General features: G+C 37.4%; 1 protein-coding gene across 1 annotated transcript; it reads right to left on the bottom strand.

The window, feature by feature from the left end:
- Window positions 1-575: 575 nt before the first annotated feature.
- Window positions 576-23,257, bottom strand: LOC142168997 (uncharacterized). Its single transcript, XM_075230188.1, has 5 exons — window positions 22,823-23,257; window positions 22,662-22,726; window positions 2,363-2,913; window positions 1,953-2,269; window positions 576-1,016 (listed from the first exon to the last, which is right to left on the bottom strand). Exons 1-5 carry the CDS (start codon window positions 23,255-23,257, stop codon window positions 576-578), a joined length of 1,809 nt encoding a protein of 602 aa, XP_075086289.1.
- Window positions 23,258-24,383: the final 1,126 nt, after the last annotated feature.

Here is a 24,383-nt window from a genome sequence, read left to right as displayed (position 1 = left end):
TCAATATATATTCTGGACATTGTAATATATGTGCTCTGCATTTTGTATTCACATATATTCAAATATATTTAGTAGATTTTATTCATATGTATATATATATTCATATATATTCACCAGATTGTATATGCATCATGTTTTGAGATAAATTGCAGAGATTGTATTGTATGTGTACTGCATTTTATATTCACATGTACTTAAATATATTTAGTAGATTAATATATTCGTGAGATTGTACTGTATGTGCTCTACATTTTGTATTCAGATGTATTCAAATATATTCAGATTATACTATATGTGTACTGCATTTTGTATTCATAAGTATTCAAATGTATTCAGATTGTAGTGTATGTATAATGCATTTTGTTTTGATACGTATTCAGATATAATGCACCTGTGTGTATTCATATTTATTCAAAATATAAATGCAGTATGTATTCAACAGTTTACTAAATTATATTCAGCAGTATGTATTTACGCAATAATCCAATACACCAACTAATCAATATGTATTATTTCAAAATGTCACCGGAATCTATGACACATCGTTATTGCAGTAATACAAGTCAGAATGTGAACTAAGTCCTACGTGGAGCATTTCTACAAGTACGCTTATTATGTCCTCCCTGTCCACATATGCTACACAAATGTTGATTTTTCTTCTGCAACAATTCACTGAACGGCTTATCGTGCTTTTTCTTTGGCCTTCCAGGAGGTCTTTTCCATTTGGGTAGTAAGACAACTTCCTCTGATATATGTGCTGGTATATTCCATTCATTTTGGTCAGGCAGCGGATACACGGGCACCTCGTATGTCATTATAACAGACTTTGGTTTGTAATAGTCCGAGCAATAATCTTCTGGCATTAGAAACTTGCTCTTCAAGACAGCCCAAGCGTGTGGGCATGGTAATTCGTCAACTTGGAACCGCCCACAACTGCACTTTCTCTCTAAGAGGCAAACAGTGTAATGCCTTCCTTCATCGTTCACCGTATGCAAGTATTCAGTCGATGGTACAACCTATATTTAAACATAGACCTATAAATTTTGAACATTTAAAAAAAATCATATATATATCAAAGAATAGACGTATTAAATATAGTATAGATATATACAATTAAAAAACAATTTAAATATACAGCAGTAAACTTTTATTTATCTTTCAGAATTATCATCTATATTGAATTCAAACAAATATGTATGTATAAAATACAATGAAATACAAACAAATATGTATGTATAAAATACAATGAAATACAAACATATATGTAGATATAAAATACAAAGACATACAATGATATACAATGAAATATATTGAATACTGTGGAATACAGTCTATATTTAGGCTGGCAGAATATTAAAGATGATGACATTTTAACTGATGAATATAGTGATATACAGTAACATATTGACTATCTGCTTAGGAAATGCATCTGGTTAGAAACAAAACCATTGATTTCAACCAATGAAATGCAAATGTATAAACAAGTAAAGTATACATATAATGATAAGTTTTTTAAACATTTCATAAAACAGAAAGCATGCACAACTTCTATAATACAATGAGCATTCTGTATTTGAATAGTAGAAATTGTATCAGAAATAAATACACCTTGTACCAGAGCTAAATACATGATACAATGACTTTAAAAAAAAACTTACAATTATACGTGTAGACATTGCCTCATTCAAAGTAAGCATCTCCTGGTATTTTTTTCAAAGCATTGTGTACGTGTGTGGAGCTTCTTTCCGATTGCTGCAATTCCAACGTCCAAACATCTTCCTAACTTCTTCGAGGAAGTCGTATATTAGAAATTCTCTTGCTGACACAAGTGCGGCATTGATTGACTCAGTAATATTTGACGTCATGATCTATTCCCTGTTAACAGGTGCATACAACCTAGCTCACTTTTCGTATCCAGCTAATTCCAAGTATTCTTTCACCCTAATATCTACCTTCTCCACCTTCTCCATTAGACTATCATATTCAGCATGTGTGTATGCTTTTGCCATCGAGAAGTATATCTCACTCAACTTTGAATGACTCTTTTTGAATTTCTTATATACGTTGTTCCATAGATGCCATATACAAGCAAAATGTGGTACCATTGGATACACTCTCAATACAGATTTGATGATGCTCTCATTCCTATCTGAAATGATGCACATGTTTTCCCTCTCACCATATGCTTCCTTGAATTGCTCAAAGAACCACGACCAAGCAGCATCGTTCTCTGAATCAATAACACCATATGCTAGTGGCAGTATATGACCTGTAAATACAATTGCATACATATTAAAAATATGTATTTCAATATTTAATAGGCAGTAAAATTAACAAATTTTATTATAATCCCCATACTCACCTGCGCCATCCAACGTGCTGGCCGAGACGAATGTCCCGGTGTATGCCGATTTTAGGTGGCTTCCATCCACAACCACAATGGGTCTACAATGATCGAACCCCTTTATAAAGGCATACAAAGATATATACACATACATGAACACATTTTGTGGCGATTTTACCATTCTAATGTGTGAACCAGGATATGTCATATCCATTGTATATAAGTACCCTGGTAATTTATTGTATGAATCAGCCGGTTCACCTCTCAAAAAATTCATTGCCTTTTCTTTAGCCCACCAAGCCAACATATAACTAACATCTACACCAAAATCTGATTTCACATCATTAATTATATCCTTTGGGGTGTATTTCCTCTTATGATTAGTAAGCTTGGACCTAATCATACCACCGATAAGACTACTACTTGCTTGACATTGCTCATACACCTTATCCTTCAACGGACATGTATGCTTATTATTGAACTCTCTCACTTTGAACATTTGTGATTTGTTAATGCTAGAAGCCTTAAATCTCCATTCACAATCCTCTGACATACATAATAATGTATAGCTGCAAATAATTTTTTTGCAATATATACGATCAGTATAAATAGTTAAAAAATACACTCATATACATGTGAATACATTGTTACATATATATACATTATTATAAAATACACACATATACATGTGAATACATTGTAATTTATATATATATATATATATATATATATATATATATATATATATATATATATATATATATATATATATATATACACACACACACACACACACACACATCTAAAAACAAACAACGAAAGTCACTGTAATATCTATTTATCAGTAAAATATAGATGAATACATGTATTTGAAATACATAATTATTCATAAGTACAACAATGAAAGTCATGTAAATACATCCAAACATATCTAAATACATCTAAATACAATTTAAAAATTCTACCATAAATACAATGTACAAAAAATTCAAAATACACACATATACATGTGAATACGATTGTAATTATATATATACATATAAATACATATAAATACATCTAAGAACAACCAGTGAAAGTCACTGTAATAAATATTTATCAGTAAAATACAGATGAATACATGTATTTGAAATACATAATTATTCATAAGTATAACAATGACAGTGTAACGACCCGACCGGTCGTTTTGAGTATTACAACCCCATTTCTCCATTTACTGCTCAAATTGGGCTTTACAGTTGTTGTGTGACTTTCCGGGTCAATTGGTTTGGGTCCGGTGAGGTTTTGGAATGAATTGTAACACTTAGTTCCAAGGTTTAAATCTTAAGTTAAAATAGTGACCGGATGTCGACTTATGTGTAAACGACCTCAGAATTTAATTCTGATGATTCCAATAGCTCCGTATGGTGATTTTGGACTTAGGAGCGTGTCCGAAAAATTATTTGGAGGTCCGTAGTGGAATTAGGCTTGAAATGCCGAAAGTTGAATTTTTGGAAAGTTTGACCGGGGAATTGACTTTTTGATATCGAGGTCGGAATCCGATTCTGGAAATTGGAATAGCTTCGTTATGTCATTTATGACTTGTGTGCAAAATTTGAAGTCATTCCGGATTGATTTGATGTATTTCGGCACAAGATATAGGATTTGAAAGTTTAAAGTTCATTAGGCTTGAATTGAGGTGCAATTCGTAGTTTTAGCGTTGTTGGATGCGATTCGAGCTTCGACTAAGTTCGTATGATGTTTTAGGACTTGTTGGTATATTTGGTTGAGGTCCTGAGGGGCTCGTGTGAGTTTCAGGGTAGTTTCAGACCATTTCTAGGCCATTCTTAGCTGCTGGTTTTTGGCCACAGAGGTATGCATCATGATCACGGACAAATGGTCGCGATCGCGAAGAGCAATTTTGCTGTTTGGGCACTATGAATCGCGATCGCAGAAGCCTTTTTGCGATCGCAGAAGCCTTTTCGCGATCGCGTAGAGGAAAATCCTACTGCACTAACCCGATTTTGGAAGCTTATATCTCGCAATCTATAAGAAATTTGGAGATGACCCAAAAATAAAAGTTGTAGCTCGTGATGTCTAGTTTTCATAAATGTAAATCATTTGTCCTTTTGAGTTATGTACAAAAAGGTATGGTGGATAAACTATAGACTATCTGGGAAGAGTTTGGAAATCTCTGTTGCACAGAGCTAACTTTGGAAGCTTTTATCTAGTAATATATAAGGAATTGGGAGATGAGCAACAAATAAAGGTTATAGCCCTTGGTGTCTAGTTTTCAGAAAGTTAAACCATTTGTAATTTGGAGTTTTGTACAAAAGGTTATGACCATTATACTAAAAACTGTCTGGAAGAGTTGGGGAGTTTGTTTTTCGCGATCGCGAAGCATTTTCCGCGATCGCGAAGAGCAATTTTGGGGCTGAAAAATTTTGTGCTTTGCGATCGCGAAGCATTTTCCGCGATCGCAAAGAGTAAATGCCTGGACATAAGATATATTTTGAGGTTTCAGCCATTTTAACACATTTGGAGCTATGGAGTTCGGATTGAAACGATTTTTGAGGCAATTTTTGCCATATGAATTGGGGTAAGTAATTTTAACCCGGTTTTGGTTAAATTACATGAATCTATTATTGTTTTTATCAACAAATTAGTGTTTTGGGTTGAAAATAGTAGAAAACTTCATAGATTTTAATTGGGGATTTGAAGGTCGAGTTGTGGTCGGATTTGAGTAATTTTGGTATGGTTGGACTCGTGGTTGAATGTGGGTTCAGATTTTGTGAGTTTTATTGCATTCCAAGACATGGGCCCCACGGGTAATTTTTGGGGCGTAATTTTGGATTTTTGAAAAATATTAGTAATTTGATATGGAATTAATTCCTATAATTTTGTGAGCTGAATCAAATTAATTGTGACTAAATTCGAGCCGTTGGAAGTTGATACGCGCAGAATGGAATTTCTGGAGCATTGCTTAGCTTGCTCGACATTGGATTTGGCTTATTCGAGGTAAGTAACTCTTCTAATCTTGGAGTTGAGGGTATGAACCCTGAATATGTGTATTTCATGAATTGTTGGGAGGTGACGCACATGCTAGGTGACGGGCATGTGGGCGTGCACTATAAAAATTATGACATAATTATTTCTGTGGAATTTTGTAGTTAAATGATCTTGGCAGTTTCCATGCGGTTTTATGAGTTAATGAAATTGAGCTAAAAAGCATATTAAAAATCATGTTGAGGCTATGTGCCAGTATTATTGGGACCCACCGAGGTAATATTGTTGTGAATTATTTATTTTAAATTGAAAATTCATACTCAGTCATATTCATTTCATTGCATATCATATCTCAGTTTCTGTTGTTATTTATTCATACATCATATTATCATTTTGGGCTATTCTCATGCCATTGTGAGCCCATGAAAGAGAGACTGGAGAGATTGATGACGGAGGGAAGCTGAGGGCCTGATTGTGAAGATATGTTTTTTTGGGATCAGGCTGCACGCCGCAGCATGCCATGTTGGCTTTATATATATTATACTATTGCACGTGAGTTGGTCGTGCGGATCCATATATTATACTATTGCACGTGAGTTGGCCATGCAGCACGTGAGTTGGCCGTGCGGATCCATATATTATTATAGCACGTGAGTTTCCGTGCGGATCCAGATATGATATTATAGCACGTGAGTTGTCCGTGCAGCATGTGAGTTGTCCGTGCTTATAGCGCTTGGGCTGTAGGAGCCCCTCATGAGTCTGTACACACCCCCAGTGAGCGCAGTCGACGATAAACAGGGATCGGGCAATCCGCAGCAGGTATTGTATAGCGCTAAGTGATTGAGTGTGCTGAGCATAGTGAGAGAGAATGCGAGACAATGAGATTGAGTACTCTGAGAGGGTGAGTACATGAGTACAATCTCTGAGATACATTGCATTGACATGCACACATGACATATATGCATAGAGATGTATTTTCCTCATGCTGTACGGTATCACATTATTCATGATTTCTCACATTTGTTGACAGATGGGCATAGTGATGCATTTGTTTTACAATGGTTATCTGAAAAGAAAATGAGATATTTTATTTCTTATTGAAAGGATTTTGGAAAAATTTCTGTTTTCAAACTTATTCACATTTTTGGAAATTTCGATAAACTATTTGGGTTTTTCACTGATGTACTTGAAAGGAAGAACTATTATTTTTGAAATCATGATTTGACTGAGCATTTTATCTCTCAGTTACTTCTGGTATTATTTGCTTTATGTTGTTATGGACTGTTGTGGACTAGTGGTTTTGGACCCGACCTTGGTAGAAGCTCGTCACTATATTCAACCTAAGGCTAGGTTTGTTACTTACTCAGTACATGGGGTCGGTTGTACTGATACTACACTTCTGCACATTGCGTGCAGATGTTGGCTATTATTGTTGATGTGCTCGATGGTTGCGGGATTTGAAGATGTACTATCGTTCCTGTTGTAGCTGCCTCTTGTTCATGGTAGCCTTAGATTTTTAAAAGCTCTGTTTATGTATTATTCAAATAGACTATGTAATTATTTCATTTTCGTGTATATTCTATTCTTAGAAACTCATGATTATTACTATCAGTTCTTTGGGGATGTATAAGATTAAGATCTTTATTCACTTAAATTGCTTTAATAATTATTATTGGAATTGGATAATTGAAAGTTGGCTAACCTAGCGGGTTGGGTTAGGTGCCATCACGACTAGTTGGATTTTGGGTCGTGACAAGGTGGTATCAGAGCTCTAGGTTTATAGGTTCTACGAGCCATGAGCAAGTGTCTAGTAGAGTCTTGCGGATCGGTATGATGACGTCCATACTTATCTTCGAGAGGCTACATGGAATTTAGGATATATACTTCCCATCTTTCTTTCCTTATCGTGCAGAATTGGTTCAGCTTGAAACATAACTCTTTGAATTCCTTCCATGTATTAGTATGCGCACATGAGTGCTCGGTATCAGCTGTGCATCACCGGCTTGTGATTCTATGAACGAGGTTCGAGGTGAGTATTCTGTGTTATGGTGATGGGCCAGTCTGGAGGACTTGAGGCCATGGTTAGACCGTAGCTTGAGCTCGGTAGCTTCAGTTGTAACCTGTACAATTTGACTCATATGTCCGGTAATGACCCTACAGTGGAATTTGTGGCTCGATGAGCGGTGAAATGGATTTGTGATGAGTATGATGTAACTGCGGGATGTGTTAAGACGATTTGAATGTGACAAGAAATGTTTCCTTGAAATATAAAAGAAGGCCATTGGGTGCTTGATTTTCGTTTTGATGTGACGTACAGTCTCGAGTGTGAATGTTTTGAAGGATCTTTTACGATTGTTATATTTTGGGACAAATTAAATTCGTATGTCTGGTTAGTGAGTTTGGACTCAGATGGACTAAGTGATTACATAGTAATTGTGACTACGAAAGGGTATATCAAGATACCAATTTGAGGTTAAGCAGGTGGGTTATTCCTTGCAGAGTAATCTACGTAGGTATATTCCTTATGATGTGAGTGGAGAGTTTATTTTCTGCCAGTGGGGCATATGTGTGGAGATTTGAATTTGAATCTGGCTGAGAAAGTTGACTTGAGTGTCAAGAGAATGATTGCAAGCTTAGCGGATGATTTGGGGTATTTTTATGGTTGGCGTTGCATGAGTTTGAGAAGACGTTTCGTTCAACTGACTGTGGCATTATGACGGTAATAGAGTATTGGTATTGTGAGTTATGGAATGTTTTAATCTATGGCTTTGAGCCAAGTGGGGGAGCCTGCTATTGATAATTCAATTTCATGATTATATGCAAATGGTTTAACTTTCTGAAAACTAGACACCAAGGGCTATAACTTTCATTTGTTATTCATCTCCCAATTCCGTATATATTGCTAGATATAAGCTTCCAAAGTCAGCCCTGTGCAACAGAGATTTCCAAACTCTTCCCAGACAGCCTATAGTGTATCCACCATAACATTTTGTACACAACTCCAAAGGACAAATTGTTTACATTTCTGAAAATTAGACATCAAGGGCTACAACTTTCATTTATGGATCATCTCCACATTCCTTATAGATTGCGAGATACAAGCTTCCAAATTCGGGTTAGTGCAGCAAGATCTTCCTCTACGCGATCGCGAAAAGGCTTCCGCGATCGCGATTCACAGTCCAAACAAAAAAATTTCTCTTCGCGATCGCGACCATTTGTCCGCGATCGCGATGCATACCTCTGTGGCTAAAAACCAGCAACTAAGAATGGCCTAGAAATGGTCCGAAACCACCCCGAAACTCACCCGAGCCCCTCGGGACCTCAACCAAATATACCAACAAGTCCTACAACATCATACGAACTTAGTCGAAGCCTCGAATCACATCAAACAATGCTAAAACTACGAATTGCACCTCAATTCAAGCCTAATGAACTTTGAACTTTCAAATCCTATATCTTGTGCCAAAATACATCAAATCAATCCGGATCGACTTCATATTTTGCACACAAGTCATAAATGACATAACGAAACTATTACAATTTCTAGAATCGGATTCCGACCTCGATTTCAAAAAGTCAACCCCCCAGTCAAACTTCCTAAAATTTCAACTTTCGGCATTTCAAAACTAATTCCACTACGGACCTCCAAATAATTTTCCAGACACGCTCCTAAGTCCAAAATCACCATACGGAGCTATTGGAATCATCAGAATTAAATTTCAAGGTCGTTTACACATAAGTCGACATCCGGTCACTATTTTAACTTAAGCTTTAACCCTTGGAACTAAGTGTTCTAATTCATTCCAAAACCTCACCGGACCCGAACCAATTGCTCCAAAAAGTCACACAACAACTGTAAAGCCCAATTTGAGCAGTAAATGGGGAAACGGGGTTGTAATACTCAAAATGACCGGTCGAGTCGTTACATTCTCCCCCACTTAAACATATGTTCGTCCTCAAACGTGCCAAAAGTTTTTTCCAAGCCGTCAAATCACTGTTCCATCTTACCACACATGTACTCGGGGTTGAACCTACGTCACCCTATTCCATATGAGCTTGACAACACAATACAATTGAAATCATTGATTTAACTTTAGCCCATAAACCTTGGAATTTAATTTCCAACACTTAGAATTTCTTTCAAGACACAAATCTTACATATACACCCTGTATGAGTTTGAACAAGCTGTATCAAGCCATAACCATAACCATAACCACATACATAATCACCTAACATATTACACAACTCGCATGCTCATAGCACCATTTCTGACCACGGTGACTACTCCAAAACTAACCAAATACTAGTATTAAACCCATATCGAACCAAACCTCATCCCAAAACCTTCGTACACTATTGATAATAAAAGAAACATGCGAAATTTCATGACCACTTACCAGATCAACAAGTCATGGAGCTCTCTCGCCCCAACCGGAACCATAATCACTTTCTGAGCCGACTCTCAATATTAGTCATATTCATTTCATTGCATATCATATCTCAGTCTCTGTTGTTATTATTGATACATCATATCATCATTTTGGGCTATTCTCATGACATTGTGAGCCCATGAGAGAGAGACTGGAGAGGTTGATGACTGAGGGAGGCCGAGGGTCTGATTGTGAAGATATGTCTTTTTTGGGATCGGGTTGCACGCCGCAGAAAGCCATATTGGCTTTATATATATTATACTATTGCAGGTGAGTTGGCCGTGCAGCACATGAGTTGGCCATGCGGATCCATATATTATACTATTGCACATGAGTTGGCCGTGCAGCACGTGAGTTGGCCGTGCAGATCCATATATTATTATAGCACGTGAGTTGTTCGTGTGGATCCAGATATGATATTATAGCATGTGAGTTGTCCGTGCAGCACGTGAGTTGTCCGTGCGGATCCAGATATGATATTATAGCACGTGAGTTGTCCGTGCAGCACGTGAGTTGTCCGTGCTTATAGCGCTTGGGCTGTAGGAGCCCCTCATGAGTCTGTACACACCCCCAGTGAGCGCAGTCGACTATAAACAGGGATCGGGCTACACGCCGCAGCAAGTATTGTATAGCGCTGAGTGATTGAGTGTGCTGAGCATAGTGAGAGAGAATGCGAGACAGTGAGATTGAGTACTATGAGAGTATGAGTACATGAGTACAATATGTTAGATACATTGCATTGACATGCACACATGACATATATGTATAGAGATGTATTTTCCTTATGCTGTACGATATCATATTATTCATGATTTCTCACACATGTTGACAGATGGGCATAGTGATGCATTTGTTTTACATGGGATATCTGGAAAGAAAATGAAACATATCATTTATTATTGAAAGGACTTTGGGAAAATTATTGCTTTCAAACTTATTCATATTTTTGGAAATTTTGGTAAAAGATTTGGGTTTTTCAATGATGTACTTGAAAAGAAAAACTATTATTTTTGAAATCATGATTTGGCTGAGCATTTTATCTCTGAGTTACTTCTGGTATTAGTTTTCTTTATGTTGTTATGGACTATTGTGGACTAGTAGTTTTGGACCCGACCTTGGTAGAAGCTCGTCACTACTTTCAACCTAAGGCTAGGTTTGTCACTTACTCAGTACATGGGGTCGGTTGTACTGATACTACACTTCTGCACATTGCGTGCAGATGTTGGCTGTTATTGTTGATGTGCTCGATGGTTGCGGGATTTAAAGATGCACCAGCGTTCCTGTTTTAGCTGCCTCTTGTTCATGGTAGCCTTAGATTTATAAAAGCTCTATTTATGTATTATTCAAACAGACTATGTAATTATTTCATTTCTGCTTTGTATACTCTATTCTTAGAAGCTCATGATTTGTACCACCAGTTCTTTGGGGATGTATAAGATTAAGATCTTTATTCACTTAAATTGCTTTAATAATTATTATTAGAATTGGATAATTGAAAGTTGGCTAACCTAGCGGGTTGGGTTAGGTGCCATCACGACTAGTTGGATTTTGGGTCGTGACAAGGTAGTATCAGAGCTCTAGGTTCATAGGTTCTACAAGTCATGAGCAAGTGTCTAGTAGAGTCTTGTGGATCGGTATGATGACGTCCATACTTATCTTCGAGAGGCTACAAGGCATTTAGGATATATACTTCCCATCTTTCTTTCCTTATCGTGCAGAATTGGTTCAGCTTGAAACATAACTCTTTGAATTCCTTCCACGTATTTGTATGTGCACATGAGCGCTCGGTATCAGCTGTGCATCACCGGTTTGTGATTCTATGAATGAGGTTCGAGGTGAGTATTTTGTGTTATGGTGATGGGCCAGTCTGGAGGACTTGAGGCCATGGTTAGACCGTAGCTTGAGCTTGGTAGCTTCAGTTGTAACCTGTACAATTGGACTCATATGTCCGGTAATGACCCTATAGTGGAATTTGTGATGAGTATGATGTAACTGCGTGATGTGTTAAAACGATTTGAATGTGACAAGAAGTGTTTCCTTGAAATGTAAAAGAAGGCCATTGGGTGCTTGATTTTCATTTTGATGTGACATACAGTCTTGAGTGTGAATATTTTGAAGGATCTTTCACGATTGTTAAATTTTGGGACAAATTAAATTCTTATGTCTGGTTAGTGAGTTTGGACTCAGATAGACTAAGTGATTACATAGTAATTATGACTACGAAAGGGTATATCAAGATACCAATTTGAGGTTAAGCAGGTGGGTTATTCCTTGCAGAGTAATCTACGTAGGTGTATTCCTTATGATGTGAGTGGAGAGTTTCTTTTCTGCCAGTGGGGCATATGTGTGGAGATTTAAATTTGAATCTGGCTGAGAAAGTTGACTTGAGTGTCAAGAGAATAATTGCGAGCTTAGCGGATGATCTGGGTATTTTTATGGTTGGCGTTGCATGAGTTTGAGAAGAAGTTTCGTTGAACTGACTGCGGCATTATGACGGTAATAGAGTATTGGTATTGTGAGTTATGGAATGTTTTAATCTATGGCTTTGAGCCAAGTGGGGGAGCCTACTATTGGTAATTCAATTTCATGATTATATGCAAATGGTTTAACTTTCTGAAAACTAGACACCAAGGGCTATAACTTTCATTTGTTATTCATCTCCCAATTCCGTATATATTGCTAGAGGTAAGCTTCCAAAGCTAGCCATGTGCAACAGAGATTTCCAAACTCTTCCCAGACAGCCTATAGTATATCCATGATAACATTTTGTACACAACTCCAAAGGACAAATGGTTTACATTTCTGAAAACTAGACATCAAGGGCTACAACTTTCATTTATAGATCATCTCCACATTCCTTATAGATTACGAGATATAAGCTTCCAAAGTCGGGTCAGTGCAGCAGGATTTTCCTCTACGTGATCGCGAAAAGGCTTCCGCGATCGCGATTCACAGTGCCCAAACAACAAAATTGCTCTTCGCGATCGCGACCATTTGTCCGCGATCGCGATGCATACCTCTGTGGACAAAAACCAGCAACTAAGAATGGCCTAGAAATTGTTCGAAACCATCCCGAAACTCACCCGAGCCCCTCGGGACCTCAACCAAATATACCAACAAGTCTTAAAACATCATACGAACTTAGTCAAAGCCTCGAATTGCATCAGACACCGCTAAAACTATGAATCGCACCTCAAATCAAGCCTAATGAACTTTGAAGTTTCAAATCCTATATCTTGTGCCGAAATACATCAAATCAATCCGGAATGACTTCAAATTTTTCACACAAGTCATAAATGACATAACAAAACTATTCCAATTTCCAGAATAGGATTCCGATCTCGATATCAAAAATTCAACCCCCCAATCAAACTTCCCAAAAATCCAACTTTCGGCATTTCAAGCCTAATTCCACTACGGACCTCCAAATAATTTTCTGGACATGCTCCTAAGTCCAAAATCACCATACAGAGCTATTGGAATAATCAGAATTAAATTCCGAGGTCGTTTACACATAAGTCGACATTCGGTTACTATTTTAACTTAAGCTTTAAACCTTGGAACTAAGTGTTCCAATTCATTCCAAAACCTCACCGGACCATAACCAATTGCCCCAGCAAGTGACACAACAACTGTAAAGCCCAATTTGAGTAGTAAATAGGAAAACGGGATTGTAATACTCAAAACGACCGGTCGGGTCGTTACATTCTCCCCCACTTAAACATATGTTCGTCCTCAAACGTGCCAAGAGTTGTTTCCAAGCCATCAAATCACTGTTCCATCTTACCACACATGTACTCGGGGGTGAACCCACGTCACCCTATTCCATATGAGCTTGACAACATAATACAACTGAAATCATTGATTTAACTTTAGCCCATAAACCTTGGAATTTAATTTCCAACCCTTAGAATTTCTTTCAAGACACGAATCTTACATTTACACCCTGTATGAGTTTGAACAAGCTGTATCAAGCCATAACCATAACCATAACCACAGACATAATTACCTAACATATTACACAACTCACATGCTCATAACACCATTTCTGACCACAGTGACCACTCCAAAACCAACCAAATACCAGTATTAAACCCATATCGAACCAAACCTCATCCCAAAACCTTCGTACACTGTTCATAATAAAAGAAACATGAAAAATTTCATGACCACTTACGAGATCAACAAGTCATGGAGCTCTCTCGTCCCAACCAGAACCATAATCACTTTCTGAGCCAACTCTCAATATTAGTCATATTCATTTCATTGCATATCATATCTCAGTCTCTGTTGTTATTTATTGATACATCATATCATCATTTTGGGCTATTATCATGACATTATGAGCCCATGAGAGAGAAACTGGAGAGATTGATGACTGAGGGAGGCCGAGGGCCTGATTGTGAAGATATATTTTTTGGGATCGGGCTGCATGCCGCAGCAGGACATATTGGCTTTATATATATTTTTATATATATATATATATATATATATATATATATATATATATATATATATATATTATACTATTGCACGTGAGTTGGCCGTGCAACACATGAGTTGGCCATGCGGATCCATATATTATACTATTGCACATGAGTTGGCCGTGCGGATCCATATATTATTATAGCATGTGAGTTGTCTGTGCAGCACGTGAGTTGTCCGTGCTTATAGCGCTTGGGCTGTAGGAGCCCCTCATGAGACTGTACACACCCCCAGTCAGCGCAGTCGACTATAAACAGGGATCGGGCTGCACGCAGCAACAGGTATTGTATAGCGCTGAGTGATTGAGTGTGCTGAGCATAGTGAGAGAGAATGCGAGACATTGAGATTGAGTACTCTGAGAGTATGAGTATATGAGTACAATATCTGAGATACATTGCATTGACATGCACACATGACATATATGCATAGAGATGTATTTTCCTCATGCTGTACGGTATCATATTATTCATGATTTCTCACACATGTTGACAGATGGGCATAGTGATGCATTTGTTTTACACGGATTATCTGGAAAGAAAATGAAACATATCATTTATTATTGAAAGGATGTTCGGAAAATTATTGCTTTCAAACTTATTCATATTTTTGGAAATTTTGGTAAACGATTTGGGTTTTTCCTGATGTACTTGAAAAGAAGAACTATTATTTTTGAAATCATGATTTGGCTGAGCATTTTATCTCTGAGTTACTTCTGGTATTATTTGCTTTATGTTGTTATGGACTATTGTGGACTAGTAGTTTTGGACCCGACCTTGGTAGAAGCTCGTCACTACTTTCAACCTAAGGCTAGGTTTGTTACTTACTCAGTACATGGGGTCGGTTATACTGATACTACACTTCTGCACATTGCGTGCAGATGTTGGCTGTTGTTGTTGATGTGCTCGATGGTTGCGGGATTTAAAGATGCACCAGCATTCCTGTTGTAGCTGCCTCTTGTTCATAGTAGCCTTAGATTTATAAAAGCTCTATTTACGTATTATTCAAACAGACTATGTAATTATTTCATTTCCGCTTTGTATACTCTATTCTTAGAAGCTCATGATTTGTACTACCAGTTCTTTGGGAATGTATAAGATTAGGATCTTTATTCACTTAAATTGCTTTAATAATTATTATTGGAATTGGATAATTAAAAGTTGGCTTACCTAGCGGGTTGGGTTAAGTGCCATCACGACTAGTTGGATTTTGGGTCGTGACAAGGTGGTATCAGAGCTCTAGGTTCATAGGTTCTATAAGTCATGAGCAAGTATCTAGTAGAGTCTTGCGGATCGGTATGATGACGTCCATACTTATCTTCGAGAGGCTACAGGGCATTTAGGATATATACTTCCCATTTTTCTTTCCTTATCGTGCATAATTGGTTCTCCATGTATTCGTATGCGGACATGAGCGCTCGGTATCAGCTGTGCATCACCGGCTTGTGATTCTATGAATGAGGTTCGAGGTGAGTATTCTGTGTTATGGTGATGGGCCAGTCTGGAGGACTTGAGGCCATGGTTAGACAGTATCTTGAGCTCGGTAGCTTCAGTTTTAACCTGTACAATTGGACTTATATGTCCGGTAATAACCCTACAGTGGAATTTGTGGCTCGATGAGCGGTAAAATGGCTTTGTGATGAGTATGATGTAACTGTGAGATGTGTTAAGATGATTTAAATGTGACAAGAAGGCCATTGGGTGCTTGATTTTCGTTTTGATGTGACGTACAGCCTCGAGTGTGAATGTTTTGAAGGATCTTTCACGATTGTTAAATTTTGGGACAAATTAAATTCTTATGTCTGGTTAGTGAGTTTGGACTCAGATAGACTAAGTGATTGCATAGTAATTGTGACTACGAAAGGGTATATCAAGATACTAATTTGAGGTTAAGCAGGTGGGTTATTCCCTGCAGAGTAATCTACGTAGGTGTATTCCTTATGATGTGAGTGGAGAGTTTTTTTTCCTGCCAGTGGGGCATATGTGTCGAGATTTGAATTTGAATCTGGCTGAGATAGCTGACTTGAGTGTCAAGAGAATGATTGCGAGCTTAGCGGATGATTTGGGGTATTTTTATGGTTGGCATTACATGAGTTTGAGAAGAAGTTTTGTTGAACTGACTGTGGCATTATGACGGTAATATAGTATTGGTATTGTGAGTTATGGAATATTTTAATCTATGGCTTTGAGCCAAGTGGGGGAGCCTGCTAATGATAATTCAATTTCATGATTATATGTAAAGATTTAGTTTTGGGCTGAGGCATACTGGTGGGTTAGTTATGACTTGCAAAAGTTGAGATCGATGACGACTCGAATAAGAAAATTCCTGAATACGGGTTATATTACACTTATGAGTATATGAAAATCGTGGGATGAGTGAGTTGTTATTTGTGAATGATGTAGTGCGCACGGAGTATGAATTTGATATGTGATATTAAAGTAGAGTTTATTTATTTGAGAGCTGTTGTGCTAATGAGGCACATGTCTTTTGGCCCATTTGGGCGGTGTAATGTGGATTTGAACAAAGGGGGTAATTCTCGAGAAAGTTCTAATAGATTCGAGATTTATATATAACAACTGAGAATTTTTGGCGGATTTGTTTGCTGCTAAAATCTAAGATTTAAGTTGGATGGTGTCGAGACTTGTGGCATTTTTGTATATCATTATGGATTTTATATTTTGGTGTCAGGAAGGTGAATGAAACGGTCTTAGACTCAAATAAGGTATTTTCAGAGTGGGTGTTTCGCTTGTGGTATTTATATGGGTAATTATGATGTGGTGAGACTCTACAGATGTTTTGGTGGTAATATTCTTCGATTTGGTGACCTACGTGGTTTGGTCGAGTTAAAGGAATTTAGTTCTAATAGCTTGGTTATGTGCAGATGGATTTCAAAGTGTTCTTGATAGTTTCTACCATGGTTGGAACCGGATATTTTCTACTGGTGTGAGAAACGTGTTGTGTATTGTGATTTCCTCTTGGAAGGAAGCAAGATAAAGGTTTCTAACTAACTGGATATGTAATTTGCTGGTGACCAGAGTTGATAATGAGATTCTTGTGCTTTTCACATGATGGCAAGATAGATGTTATGTGTTGTGCGGAAGTCAGATTTACATGTACAAGGTGCCAGTTCAGTCTTAAAGGAAGGTAACGAAGTTTGGGCAGAATGGTCAGGAATTCTTAGACAACATGGGCGGTTCCAAATGACTAGATGAATACTATTACTACTAGGTGTATAAGAAGGGTGCGTATTTCAGAAGGCGCATTGTATTTTGACTTACGGATGTTTAATTAGTATTGCGATACTCACATGGTTGATAGACTGCTGATATTTAAATTTTTCCAAGTGGCACGGAAGAACTTTTCAAGTATTTCTCGCGGGATGATCGTGTATGAGAGAGGTGTTAGGCATTTTGGCGGTGGAGATGGTATCAAATATGGTGATTCGCGTGTTCTATGGATTTGGAGATTTGGGAGTTCTCAGGAGCAAATTGTTTCATGGTTGTGGACTGTGAAGTTGTGGCCGGAGCTAGCCAGATGATAGAATGTGTTGTGATTCAGTCATTATGGATTTTCAGAGGGATTTTTATCTATTTGTGGGTAACCCGAGTTGATTTGGGGGTCCATTGGTAGGCCCAATTAAGATATGTATTCTACACCGAGCCGGAATGGTTGGTTCCATACTGCTATTATTGAGGGATGTGTCATTCAGTTGATGTTGAACTTATTCATGTTCTGAAATGATCTATGAGTTACTCCTTTATGCTACGAAGAGTTGTGATTCATTGGTTATGTGCACAGATGGTGCGGTTCTATTTGAGCTTTATAGCGGAATTTGAGCGTGATGAGTATTTGGTTATTGCATGATCAATTGCGTAATGGTTATGTTCTTTCAGGTTTTGTGTGGCATTTTTTTTTCATTTGCCTCTCTGTGGTTATTAATTTTGAGCGGGGTGGCTCGAGGTATATATTATGGACCAGCGTTTGGATGGGGTCACGCATTGCAGCGGAGTTATGTTAAGGTATGAAACTTGTGTTAAAATCGGGTGATGGTTCTACGGTGTATGATGAATTTTCAGCATTTCATTGTGGTGGTACTTGTTAATCTGGCGGGACAGTTCTCTCATTTGAGTTATTTTCCATGACTGGGTACATTTGAATTGCTGCGTATTGGTACATGGATGGCACGGGATGTGGCTATGAGTTATATTGGTGCGGCATGTCTATGGAACAATTGTGTTTAGTAATATATGGTCATTGGACCTAGAATGGGTAGTATCAGGTTTGATTTTGGTATATTCGGGAGTATAATATTGAGAGTCGGATCAGAAAGTGATTATGGTTCCGGTTGGGGCGAGAGAGCTCCATGACTTGTTGATCTGGTAAGTGGTCATGAAATTTCGCATGTTTCTTTTATTATCAACAGTGTACGAAGATTTTGGGATAAGGTTTGGTTCGATATGGGTTTAATACTAGTATTTGGTTGGTTTTGGAGTAGTCACCGTGGTCAGAAATGGTGCTATGAGCATGCGAGTTGTGTAATATGTTAGGTGATTATGTCCGTGGTTATGGTTATGGTTATGGCTTGATACAGCTTGTTCAAACTCATACAGGGTGTATATGTAAGATTTGTGTCTTGAAAGAAATTCTAAAGGTTGGAAATTAAATTTCAAGGTTTATGGGCTAAAGTTAAATCAATGATTTCAGTTGTATTGTGTTGTCAAGCTCATATGGAATAGGGTGACATGGGTTCACCCCCGAGTACATGTGTGGTAAGATGGAACGGTGATTTGATGGCTTGGAAACAACTTTTGGCATGTTCGAGGACGAACATATGTTTAAGTGGGGGAGAATGTAATGACCCGACCGGTCGTTTTGAGTATTACAACCCCGTTTCCCCATTTACTTCTTAAATTGGGCTTTACAGTTATTGTTGCCGGGATAATTGGTTCGGGTCCGGTGAGGTTTTGGAATGAATTGGAACACTTAGTTCCAAGGTTTAAAGCTTAAGTTAAAATAGTGACTTGATGTCGACTTATGCATAAATGACCTCGGAATTTAATTCTGATGATTCCAATAGCTCCGTATGGTGATTTTGGACTTAAGAGCGTGTCCGAAAAATTATTTGGAGGTCCGTAGTGGAATTAGGTTTGAAATGCCGAAAGTTGAATTTTTGGAAAGTTTGACCGGGGGGTTGACTTTTTGATATCGAGGTCGGAATCCGATTCTGGAAATTGGAATAGCTTCGTTATGTCATTTATGACTTGTGTACAAAATTTAAAGTCATTCCGGATTGATTTGATGTATTTCGCCACAAGATATAGGATTTGAAAGTTCAAAGTTCATTAGGCTTGAATTGAGGTGTGATTCATAGTTTTAGCGTTGTTTGATGCGATTCGAGGCTTCGACTAAGTTCGTATGATATTTTAGGACTTGTTGGTATATTTGGTTGAGGTCCCGAGGGGCTCGGATTAGTTTCGGGGTGGTTTCGGACCATTTCTAGGCCATTCTTAGTTGCTGGTTTTTGGCCACAGAGGTATGCATCGTGATCGCGGACAAATGGCTGCACTGACCCGACTTTGGAAGCTTATATCTCGCAATCTATAATGAATTTGGAGATGATCCAAAAATGAAAGTTGTAGCCCTTGATGTATAGTTTACAGAAATGTAAACCATTTGTCCTTTAGAGTTGTGTACAAACAGTTATGGTGGATATACTATAGGCTGTCTGGGAAGAGTTTGGAAATCTCTGTTGCACAGTGTTGATTTTGGAAGCTTATATCTAGCAATATATAAGGAATTGGAAGATGAGCAACAAATGAAAGTTATAGCCCTTGGTGTATAGTATTCAGAAAGTTAAACAATTTACAATTTGGAGTTTTTTCCAAAACGTTATGACCATTATACTAGAGACTGTCTGGAAGAGTTGGGGAGTTTGTTCTTTGCGATCGCGAAGCATTTTCCGCGGTCGTGAAGAGCAATTTTGGGGATGAAAAATTTTGTACTTCGCGATCTCGAAGAGTAAATACCTGGACAGAAGATATATTTCGAGGTTTCGGCCATTTTAACACATTTGGAGCTATGGAGCTCGGATTGAAGCGATATTTGAGGCGATTTTCACCATATGGATTGGGGTAAGTGATTTTAACTCGGTTTTGGTTAAATTAAACGAATCTATTATTATTTTTATCAACAAATTAGTGTTTTGGGTTGAAAATAGTAGAAAAATTCATAGACTTTAATTGAGGATTTGAAGATTGAGTTGTGGTCGGATTTGAATAATTTTAGTATGGTTGGACTCGTGGTTGAATGGGGGTTCGGATTTTGTGAGTTTTATCAGATTAGAGACGTGGGCCCCACGGGTAATTTTTGGGGCATAATTTTGGATTTTTGGAAAATATTAGTAATTTGATATGGAATTAATTTCTATAATTTTGTGAGCTGAATCAAATTAATTGTGACTAGATTCGAGCCGTTTGAAAGTTAATACGCGCAGAATGGAATTTCTGGAGCATTGCTTAGCTTGCTCGACATTGGATTTGGCTTGTTCGAGGTAAATAACTCTTCTAATCTTGGAGTTGATGGTATGAACCCTGAATATATGTATTTCGTGAATTGTTGGGAGGTGACGCACATGCTAGGCGATGGGCGTGTGGGCGTGCACTATAGAAATTGTGACATAATTGTTTCTATGAAATTTTATAGTTAAAAGATCTTGGCATTTTCCATGTGGTTTTATGAGTTAAAGAAATTGAGCTAAAGGGCATATTAAAAATCATATTGAGGCTATGTGCCAGTATTATTGGGATCCACAGAGGTCATATTGTTGTGAATTACTTATTTTAAATTGAAAATTCATACTCAGTCATATTCATTTCATTGCATATCATATCTCAATCTCTGTTGTTATTTATTGATACATCATATCATCGTTTTGGGCTATTCTCATGACATTGTGAGCCCATGAGAGAGAGACTGGAGAGATTGATGACTGAGGGAGGTCGATGGCCTGATTGTGAAGATATGTTTTTTTGGGATCGGGCTGCACGCCGCAGCAAGCCATGTTGGCTTTATATATATTATACTATTGCACGTGAGTTGGCCGTGCAGCACGTGAGTTGGCTGTGCGGATCCATATATTATACTATTGCACGTTTGTTGGCCGTGCAACACGTGAGTTGTCCGTGCGAATCTAGATATGATATTATAGCACGTGAGTTGTCCATGCAGTACGTGAGTTGTCCGTACTTATAGCGCTTGGGCTGTAGGAGCCCCTCATGAGTCTGTACACACCCCCAGTGAGTGCAGTCGACTATAAACAGGGATCGGGCTGCACGCCGTAGCAGGTATTGTATAGCGCTGAGTGATTGAGTGTGCTGAGTATAGTGAAAGAGAATGCGAGACAGTGAGATTGAGTACTCTGAGAGTGTGAGTACATGAGTACAATCTCTGAGATACATTGCATTGACATGCACACATGACATATATTCATAGAGATGTATTTTTCTCATGCTTGTACGGTATCACATTATTCATGATTTCTCACACATGTTGATAGATGGGCATAGTGATGCATTTGTTTTACACGGGTTATCTGGAAGGAAAATGAAACATATCATTTATTATTGAAAGGATTTTGGAAAAATTATTGCTTTCAAATTTATTCATATTTTTTGAAATTTCGGTAAACGATTTGGGTTTTTCACTGATGTACTTGAAAGGAAGAACTATTATTTTTGAAATCATGATTTGGCTGAGCATTTTATCTCTGAGTTACTTCTGGTATTATTTGCTTTATGTTGTTATGGACTGTTGTGGACTAGTGGTTTTGGACCCGATCTTGGTAGAAGCTCGTCACTACTTTTAACCTAAGGCTAGGTTTGTTACTTACTCAGTACATGGGGTCGGTTGTACTGATACTACACTTCTGCACATTGCGTGCAGATATTGGCTGTTGTTGTTGATGTGCTCGATGGATGCGGGATTTGAAGATGTACCAGTGTTCCTGTTGTAGCTGCCTCTTGTTCATGGTAGCCTTAGATTTATAAAAGCTCTGTTTATGTATTATTCAAATAGACTATGTAATTATTTCATTTCCGCTTTGTATACTCTATTCTTAGAAGCTCATGATTTGTACTACCAGTTCTTTGGGGATGTATAAGATTAAGATCTTTATTCACTTAAATTGCTTTAATAATTATTATTGGAATTGGATAATTGAAAGTTGGCTTACCTAGCGGGTTGGGTTAGGTGCCATCACGACTAGTTGGATTTTGGGTCGTGACACATATGGTGTAAATGCATCTAAATATAGATAAAAATTCTACCATGAAAACAATATACAATTTCACATTCAAAATACATAACCATACATTTGAATATAACATGATGTTCAACAAGTTGTAATTACGAACACTCAAACCTGATAGCATTAGACCTATCAGCTCGGAATTGAAACCTTTCAGATATTGCATAATGCTCCATCACCTGTTTCAATGTAGCCTTATCATTATATACTTGTCCAACCATAACCTCTCTTTGATTAGTTTTTGAAATAATCAAATATGTGTCCAGTTAGAACACCTCAATTGGTTCGCCTGAATTGATAGACTCCATGGCAAGTGTATCATCTGTATCAAAATTACACCTTTGATTTGCTTCGTCAATTTGCAAAAGGTCGCCTTGAATTAAACTGCCTCCAGCTACAACTTCTTTGTCAATTGTTGTTATGCACAAAGGATACACCCCGAATTCTCTGTTCACTTTTTTCAACTCTACATACACCCTGTAACCCATGTAGTTATGTATTTCCATTGGCGTGCAATTTCTATCTACTTTGTATTCAATTTTAATTGACTTTGAGCACAAATCTATGTCGAGTTGCTTCGAAATTAAAGCAACCAAATTATTGTACGGCGTATACTCCTTTATCAGTATCCCCTCAATCGAATAATCGACATAGTTACTCTCACTGTTCCACTTGCCAGAATGACGCAGTAGCACGGTTAAATTTTCCATATGTAAAATCGAATTATACCGATTTCTGTATATAATTGTATGAATCTTGAATTTTATTGGTTGAAAACAGAACTTCCACGAACGATAGCGACAGAAAAAGGAAGGATTGAAAATCTTGAGATTGCTCTGTTTTGTTGTATTTTTTGGCTGGGAAAAATATTCCACGGATTCGGCATAAAATACAGATTCTGGGTGATATGAATCTTGAATTTTATTGGTTGAAAACAGAACTTCCACGAACGATAGCAACAGAAAAAGGAAGGATTGAAAATCTTGAGATTACTCTATTTTGTTGTATTTTTCGGCTGGGAAAAATATTCTACAAATTCAACGTAAAATATAGATTCTGGGTGATATGAATCTCGAATTTTATTGGTTGAAAATAGAACTTCCACGAACGATAGCAACAGAGAAAGGAAGGATTGAAAATCTTGAGATTGCTCTGTTTTGTTGTATTTTTCGGTTGGGAAAAATATTCTACAGATTCGTCGTGAAATACAGATTCAGGGTGATATAATTGAGTTAGTTGAGTTATATTAGGAGTCTATTGTATTAATCAATTCACTTACCATTTTAAAACAGCTGAATAGACCACGATTTACGCAATTTACATTATTGTATTCGCGAATACAGCTCGCGAATACAGTCGAATACAATAATTGCCTAGCTGGACTCCCCTGTTTCACGCCGAGTTTTGCTAATGTATTCATGAATAAAGTAGCTTAAATACATCGAATACACTCTATAAAAATTAAAAACATAGCTATAGGAAGTAATATAGTAAATGGTAGCTACAACTAGCTAAGAACCACTAAACAATAGTGGTTGTTTTACCTCTTATAGCAAAGGTTAACACCTTATTTATTTTAAATAAATACCCTTTTAAAAAATTATATTCTATAGCTACCTTTTAATTTTTATAGCAAAATATCTATTTATGGTTATCTCCTACCCTTAAGCCATTAAATACGCTATGTATTATTTTTTTCTCTCCTTCTTTCAGATTTTTCTCTCACATAATTACCGTATTTGATGTAAATTTCTCTCTCCACGTTCTCTCTCTCCAATTTCATACACACATTGCCATTCTCTTCCCCATTCTCAGAAACCACGATTCTTCACTTCC

Source organism: Nicotiana tabacum, chromosome 14 (assembly GCF_000715075.1).
Source record: "Nicotiana tabacum cultivar K326 chromosome 14, ASM71507v2, whole genome shotgun sequence".
Taxonomy (NCBI): domain Eukaryota; kingdom Viridiplantae; phylum Streptophyta; class Magnoliopsida; order Solanales; family Solanaceae; genus Nicotiana; species Nicotiana tabacum.
The sequence above is the reverse complement of the archived record's forward strand: the minus strand, read 5'-3'. Positions and strand labels throughout refer to the sequence as shown.